At 31.9% G+C, this 8,659-nt stretch overlaps 1 protein-coding gene across 2 annotated transcripts; it reads right to left on the bottom strand.

The window, feature by feature from the left end:
* Window positions 1-2,569: 2,569 nt before the first annotated feature.
* LOC108480853 (rust resistance kinase Lr10-like) lies at window positions 2,570-6,567 on the bottom strand. 2 transcript variants are annotated; one of them, XM_017783974.2, is made up of 4 exons: window positions 5,747-6,567; window positions 4,714-4,808; window positions 4,555-4,584; window positions 2,570-4,241 (listed from the first exon to the last, which is right to left on the bottom strand). In XM_017783974.2, exons 1-4 carry the CDS (start codon window positions 6,463-6,465, stop codon window positions 3,109-3,111), a joined length of 1,977 nt encoding a protein of 658 aa, XP_017639463.1. In that variant the 5' UTR covers window positions 6,466-6,567; the 3' UTR covers window positions 2,570-3,108. The 2 variants fall into 2 exon arrangements, with proteins under 2 accessions (XP_017639463.1, XP_052887266.1); XM_053031306.1 differs by lacking the exon at window positions 4,714-4,808 and having other exon boundaries at window positions 5,747-5,856.
* Window positions 6,568-8,659: the final 2,092 nt, after the last annotated feature.

The following is an 8,659-nucleotide window of genomic DNA, read 5'->3' as shown; positions in this document are numbered from 1 at the left end:
TGATCCTGGTAAAGATGACATCAAAAACACAGTTCTGAATGCATGACATGGCTTTGTGTCTTTTAGTCCTCTCATCTACGTGCTGTCTGATTTGAGCCACTGTGGGGCTGGCTCTGAGTGGAGCTGGCTCAGCATCTGTGTTGACAACTTCCCACAGTTCAAAGGCCTGCAGGTAAGTCCTCATCTTAACTTGCCATATGTGGAACCCTTCACCATTAAAGACTGGTAGTGTAACTGGTGAGAAGCCTGATGAAGCCATCGTTTTGAAGGTGTGCAAGAACAGGTCCACTAAGAAATGAGCTCTTGATACCAATTGTTAGGTATTTGGCACTCTTTAACCGGATGAAGTAAGAACTTCAATCTGGACTTTAACAGCAGTGTATTATACCCAGATAAAGAATGAAGGAAAAATGCTTGGAGTTCAAGCTTTGAGCTTCTACCAGGAATGGAGAATAGAATTTTGAAGGCAAAGAAAGATAGAGCATATGAAAAGAAAATCTGATAATTTCATTCAAAAAGAAACTTTGGCTCAAAGCCATTACATATATCAGTCATTGACTGATCAAAAGTAAAACAACATTACCTAATGCTTACCTAATACCACTAATTACATGGAAACTTGATGAAATAACTTGTACACTTTAACAAAGCTGGTAACCAGCTCTTTGACCATCAAGTTACATCAATTTGTCATCCAAACATAATTCAAAATGAACTAAATTACAAAAAAAAAACATTGTTAAGAAGTAACAAAATGAAACTAAGATGAAACAGTAGCATTAACATCTTCAGTTGCACGTACTTTACCCGGACAACTTATGTGCATGAATTTGCATGAGTTGCATGTCCACCTTTGTTGCTGCATGTGTTGCATGGGAACTAACTTCAAAAAAGGCAGTTACAATCATCCGTATCCAAACTTACATCGAGCACTTGTATTGTATAGTTTTCGTAAAAGATTTGTTGTACAGAGAATTTTCCTCCTCTCCTAACTAAAGTAGTGGAATTGTTGTTTTCACACTCAAGTTGAAACTACACTGAAAAGGTTGGTTAATGAAAAACTGATATTTAGATTTTCACAGAAAGTAGAGCCACAATCTTGGTTAATAAGATGCCTAGCAAAGCAAGCAGCAGGGAATAGAATTACAAATAAAGCAAAAGCGGGCATTTGGTGACCAAACAATGGTAGTATTGTATTTAATTTTGGCATGCTAAAATTTTGGGTAGGATTTAAGAACAACAATGGAGGGTTAACAATTCAGTTTCTAATTAAATCAAGGAAATATAAGAAAACTTCAATGTGAGAAGAAGCATTATTGAAGGCAGAAGACCCCAACCAAGGCATATCAGATTCTAAGAATAAAGCCAATATTATGTCACCAACGGGACCAAGGGGGCAAGACTTTTCAGAAAATAAAAATATCTAGAGTGGAAACATTTGTAACTCTGTTAACTTTGCCAACTTGTTAAAACAATATGTATATCACAACTTTAACCTCATAACTTTTACAATTTTATCAACTTGGTCGTTACTTCTTTTTTTTTTTTCAATTTCTAGAATAGAAACATTGGCAAACAAATTTCAATTCTTTAATCTTTTCATTATAAGGTTTAATCTTGATTTGTTTATTTATTTGAACTTAAAAAAGGAAGGTTCGAAGTTATTTTTCTCACATATGAATGTATTTATACTATGTTTAAGAGTTTAATTGAGTTCGTGCCACTGTTAAACATCACAAGTTTCATTACCTAAATTTTATCATATTTACTAAAGTCAATTTAACTTTTATACCATTTTTTATTAAACTCATTATATCATTTTTTTAACCTACATCATGAATGTGCCATAATCTAATACATCTTTACGTTGATAAGTATTAGTTCCGTATGCATGGGAGAGTATTAAGTTGAATTATTAAGTTTAGAGTTTACTATAATAATTTTATATTCAAATGGTTTATTCTAACAAGTTAATTTCAATTTCATTGAAATTACTTAGTGGAAAATTTTATAATTTAATACAATTAATTTTATTATATTATAATGAAAAGCAAAAGAAAAAGAAGATTTTAAATTGTTAAAAAATTTAAATAAATTTGGACCACATACTTATAGATAAACCTTTATCACTTTAATAAATTCCAACTATAATGAGGACGATCAAGAGAATGCAAGTCTTAAGTCTTCATTGAAACACAAAAGCATTTAAGTCTTTTAGTTTTTATATCATCGCTTTGGTCGTTTTGTGTTATGTAAGTCAAGCTAGCCATATTCCACCCCCCAATTCATGGATCACGCTAGACGAGACTCAATGCCTAATTGTATAGATCTTTTATTTTATTCGACAACTATTCAAGTATTTTTAAAATATTTTTAATAAAATTACATATGTTGGTTAAAGTTTCTTCTTCTTGATTTTATTTTATAATCTCTTTTTATTTTGATTAATTTTAATTTTAGTTTTCAATTCTAAACTTCCTTTTTTTTTTTTACATGTTGGTTAAAGAAATAAAATTATCATTGTTTTCTTTATTATCATTGTTTTCTATGGATACGATCTTACTACAACTTAACAAAAAAAAATTAAGCTGAAAGAGAGAATGGATTTGGTGGTACAATAGAAGATTTTCATTGCTTTTGTGCTATTCTAAACATTCATAACACTACTAGGCCTATTAGGACACATAAAACAAAAATAAAGAGATCCCGTTGAAAAATCCAAGTCCATGGAACAGAGAGTAGATTTCTTAGATATAATTCTCATACTCAAGTTCACACCTACGATAACCACACTGGCGAGGTTAGTTTTTCAATCGCAAGGCATAAATATTATTTAAGTTCCCAAGAGCGGCAATCTTAGTTTAGATGGCTAGCGAGGCAAGCATGAAAGAATAAATTTAGAAACAAATCAAAATGCGCCATTAGGTGGCTAAACAATGGGAGTTTTTTTCTTATAATTTGGGATGCACGTTGCAAATTTTGATAGGGAACAAAAATATAAATCTGCCGACATATACAACACACATAATAAGATACTTTATACATATAAAAGAAAATTAATATAAAACTACAAAGATGAGATAATGAAATGAGATATTTCTAACCTTATTAGGCATTTGAATTAATTATAGTAACAGCCGAGGATGATGTACTTGGCTTATCAACAGAGCTCTCACAACCATCTACTTCCATCGATGTATCAAGAGGAAGTTGATGAAACGGTTTAGGAGGCATTTGAAGGAGTTCAACATCCCCTTCAAGCATCTTTAGCACTTCGCTCATTGAAGGACGATCAATAGGCAATAATTGTATGCACCAAAAGGCTGTTATTATCATCTTTTTCACCAATACTTTTTCATCATCAGAAACATCTCCCAACTCCATGTCCTCTCCTTGATCCAGTCGATCATAAATCCATGATGGAAAATAGATCTGACTAGTGCGGTCAACAAATGCAATCAAATTCTTTCTCCTTCCTACCATTTCCATCAATAACATTCCAAAGCTATAAACATCGGCCTTGTATGATATGCCTCCAAGATTTTTGTAAACCAATTCAGGAGCAATGTATCCTATTGTGCCTCGTGCAGCAGTGAGAGAGACAATGCTATCCTCCACTGAATACAACTTAGCAAGACCGAAATCCGAAACTTTTGGATTAAAATTCTCATCTAAAAGAATATTGTGTGGCTTGATATCAAAATGTAGAATTTGCATGTCACACCCTTGATGTAAGTAGTCAATTCCTCGAGCCACCCCAAGCACAATATCAAACATTTTTTTCCATCCTAATGTCTCCTTATTTTCTTCTGAAAATATGATTTTATCTAAAGAGCCATTTGACATGAACTCATATACAAGAGCTTGTTTTGACCCCTTCACGCAAAATCCAATAAGTTTTGCCACATTAACATGATGAATTCTCCCAATAGAAGCAACTTCATTTATGAAATCTTGGCCGTTACCCTTTGGCTTGCCTAATAATTTAATTGCCACATAATGTCCACTGCGAAGCTTTCCTTTAAAGACAGAGCCATAACCTCCTTCACCTAATTTATATTTAAAATTTTTTGTCATTTTTTTAATTTCTTTGAAAGAGTATCTAATTGGTGCTAGAGTGTGGCTTTGAAGAAACTCTTCAATCTTATCATCCATGGATAAATGTCTTCTACTCCATTTGTAAATAACAAGCCCAAACAAACAAGGTATCCCAAGCAAAGCCCTCAGTATGAAGAACCCCGCTTCAAAAACAAGAAAGTATTGTACTACATTAGTACTTTGTGAGATCAAAAACTAATTATCTACATTCTCAAAATGTCTATACAAGCGACAGTGCTTGCTCTCTTAAAACAACACATACTTATTTGATATACCAAAGCAAGATAAAATTAAGATAAATTTCAAATTTTTAAAAAGCGGTTTATAGTTTTTATAACTTAAAATCAAATTATAAATATAAAGAATCTTTCATTTTTTCTCAAACTATACGTGAATAGTTTTTCTTTCTATTTCTCAATGTTTTGGATATATTAAAAATTGAGACCATAAGTATACCTGTTACTCCAAGACAAAAATTATCCCGTGCTGTGGAAACACAAAAACAAAAACATACATCAATATTACCAGAAAGTAAAAAGTTCAAAGATCAGTAAAAAACAAATAAAACCTGCAAATCACACCATCTCATCAGCCGACCCCCAAAAAAAATCATACCATAATATATAGAATAATGAAAAATGCCGCCGTAGAAAATTGATTGTGAAATGTTCTCAAAAATGGCTCTCAAGTAATATTGCACATCGTACAATCTGCAGTATTCAGTACACCTAAATAAGCAAAGCTATTGTAGATGGGACCAATGAGCTGAACATAAGACTAGATTTATATAACACTCTATTAACAATTCTTCTTAATGTATTTTATATTAAAATTACAATATATATGGAAAAGTTACAAATTTTACTATATATTGGCACACCAATAATGTGTGAAAAAAATGTAAAAGGGATCAAATTATCTTATTATAAAAGTAGTAGGGATTTTGTTGTGTATATCCAAAAAATCTTGGCAGAGTGTCTTTCTATGATTATACAAAAATTATTAACAATAACAACAATTGGCTGAGTATTAATTACATATCAAATATTTGATTAGATATAAAAATTAGTAACGATTATTTATAACGTGTTTCATATAAAAAATCAATAAAAGTTCTATTAATATTGACTATATTTCCCCGTTTATTGCACTGTGAATTACTAAAATACTCTACAAAGGAAAAAAAAAGTCTAGTAATTATTGTCAAATGAAAAGAAAAAAAACAGTTGTAGCCGTAATTGTAGTAATTAATCTAAAATGCTATCAGGTTTATTTTTTATATGATTGGGAAGTCCACAAAAATAAATTTTGAAATTGTACATAAACTTTTATTAATCTAAAATTGTACATAAATTTCAAAAAGTAACATAAAACAAATAAGTAGGTCATACATAAAGCAAAGTAAGACACTAAATTAGAAATGTTATTAAGGTTTCTCTCTTTCTTTCTTTTTCCCATTTGATTGTTAGGTCTTCATAAATTTTAGTTACAAAACATGATACTTAATTAGCATGATAAAATTTAATTGTGAAAAAAAAGTAAGTCATACAAAAAGCAAAGGCAGATGTTCTAACTAAAAATTTCAGTCTAATGATGTAATTAATGATGCACACTTAGAATGTAAACTAAAATCACCGAAGAAACTTACACTCCTTTAAACGAAACTTTGTTTTTATTGTAGTGGCAGCCCTGGTAGGTGGTGCAGTAATTCCAACTAAGCCAAAAACCCTCTTGTAGTTTTTTGTAGATATCCAGTGTAGACATGTTTGTTATATTATCAACCATAACTGGAACTTCCGCTTCCACAGTGCAAGCTTGATTGATATCAGATGGGTGGATATTTCCATTTAAAAAATAAAAATGAAAAGTCGGAAGGGAAGGAGTATTGGATTTGGTGATACAACGAGAAGCCTCAATATAAAGTAATGATTTTATAGGTTTCGTGCAATTCACAACATAAATAATGCTAGTAGCAGACGGTTTACTATAATCATAATGAAGAAAAGGAAAAAAAATTAAACCATAAGAATAATATACAGAACTAAGAGGAAGGGAGTTGCAATCATCTGTGTCCATGCTCGCATCGACCACTCGCATTGTATAACCTTCGTACAAGATTTCTTGGACAAAGAATTTCCCTCCTCTTCCAACTAAAGTGGTGCGATTGTTGTTTTCACACTCTAATTCAAGGTTAATGTAACCACACTGGGGGGATTGGCCTTTCATTCGGAATGGAAAACTGATATTCAAATTCCCACAGAAAGTAGAGCCACAATCTTGATTAATAAGATGCCTAGCAAAGCAAACACCAGGGAATAGAATTACAAATAAAGCAAACAATGGTAGTTTTTCTTTTAATTTTGGCATGTTATTAAAACATTGGGTAGGATTGAAGAGCAACAATGCGGGTTAACAATTACCAACTAAATCAAGGAAATATATTAAGTTTCTAACTTCAATGTGAGAAGAAGCATTATTGAGGACAGAAGACCCCAATCAAGGGATAACAGATTCCAAGAACAGTGCCAGGATTACGTCACAAAGGGGACCAAGGGGCAAGACTTTTCAAAAAAGATAAATTTCTTTTTTCTTAGCATAAAACTTCATAAATAAAAAGGAAAAAGAGAGAAGAGGGGATAGTACCTGAGTAACAAGCTTTATTTTAATACATTTTCTATATTTTAATATATATAATTTATTATCTCCATCGGTTACATATATTAATAATATTATTAATTAAGTTAGTGTCATAAATCAATTCAACACTAACTCACAATTGAAGAGAAGATTATGATAAACAATTATAATGTATTTAGTATTATTAACTTTGATATATTTATATGTTTAAATTTTATTTTATGCACAATTTAAATTAATCTTTTAATTCAAGATTTCTTATGTTACTATAATTAATTAATTTCAAATCATATATTCTATTATTTATTATGTGTTATTTTTAAATATAAATCTATATTATAAATTTATAATTTTCACATTGTTAGAATTAAGTGACCCAAATTTTATTTAAATAAAATACGATGGAAAATAAAATAAAAGTAAAATCTATATAGAACTAGACTTCTTTTATTTTATTTTAGAATAAGATTTTTAAACCTTATTAAACTCCATCTATTTTATATTGATTAGGATAAGGTGTTTCAATCCTACTAGAATATGGCTTTACAAGCCTATAAATGACATAGTCTATTCCTCTTGTATTGATTCAAATTTTCGACATAGTGAATTTTCTTCTCTTCGCCGTGGTTTTTCCGAAAGGGTTTCCACGTAAAATTTGTGTATTCTTTATTTTATTTATTTTATTTTATTTTATTTTCACAAATTGGTATCGAGCTTAGGGTTATTATCTCGATCACGGTAATGGCGTCTTTGAAGTATGAAATTTATTGTTGGATCGCAACACCAGATTTGCGTTGTGGCAAATTAAGATGCAAGCGCTTCTTGCAGATGGATCTGGAGGATGCCCTGCTAGGATAGATAAGATGCCTTGACATTAATGATGAAGAGAAGAAGCGTAAGGATCGAAGGCATTAACACAATTACGTCGCATTTGTCCAACGAAATTTTGCAGGATATGATGAAAGAGAAAGCGCATTGCATTATGGAAGAGGCTAGAACAAATATGTATGTCGAAAACTCTAACAGCAAGTTGCATATGAAGTAGCGTCTTTATACTCATCGTTTGGAGGAAGGTGCGTCGTACACGAACACTTAATGGTGTTTAAAGAAATTCTCTCAAACTTGGAGGCCATGGAGGTTCAAGATGATAAGGAAGATCTAGGGTTGATTCTACTTTGTTCATTGCCCGTCTTATTCAACCTTTAGAGACACGATTTTATATAGCCGCGAGTCTCTCACAGTTGATGAGGTTTATGATTCTTTAACCTCGTATGATAAGATGAAACATCTTTTGGTTAAACCCGACTCTCAGGGAGAGGGTCTTATTGTTCGTGGGAGACAAGATCGAAATGCTGATGATGATCGTGGTAGGACACAGGAACGGAATCCTCGTGGTAAATCTAAGGGAAGATCGAAGTCTTCAAACAGAGGTAAAACTTGCAACTTCTGCAAGAAGAAAGGGCACATTAAATCTGAGTGCTATAAGCTACAAAATAATATTAAAAGGGAGACTGCGAATCAAAAGGGAAAACAACCAGAAAATTCCGGTGAAGCTGATGTTGTAGAAGACTACAGTGATGGTGAACTTCTAGTCGCTTCTGTCAATGATTCTAAAGCAAGCGAGGAGTGGATACTTGATTCAGGCTGCACCTTCCACATGAGTCCCAATCGAGATTGGTTTACAACTTATGAAACAGTATTTGAAGGTGTTGTTTTGATGGGAAATAATGCTTCATGTAAAATCGCAGGTGTTGGAACAATTAAAGTTAAGATGTTTGATGGAGTTGTCAGAACACTTAGTGACGTGCGGCATGTTCCAGAATTGAAAAGAAATTTAATTTCGTTGAGTACTCTTGATTCAAATGGGTACAGATACACAATTTGAAAGTGGGGTTTTAAAGATTTCAAAGGGTCCTTGTTGTGA

This window comes from Gossypium arboreum, chromosome 1, assembly GCF_025698485.1.
Source record: "Gossypium arboreum isolate Shixiya-1 chromosome 1, ASM2569848v2, whole genome shotgun sequence".
Taxonomy (NCBI): Eukaryota; Viridiplantae; Streptophyta; class Magnoliopsida; order Malvales; family Malvaceae; genus Gossypium; species Gossypium arboreum.
This window is presented reverse-complemented; position numbering and strand designations above follow the sequence as displayed.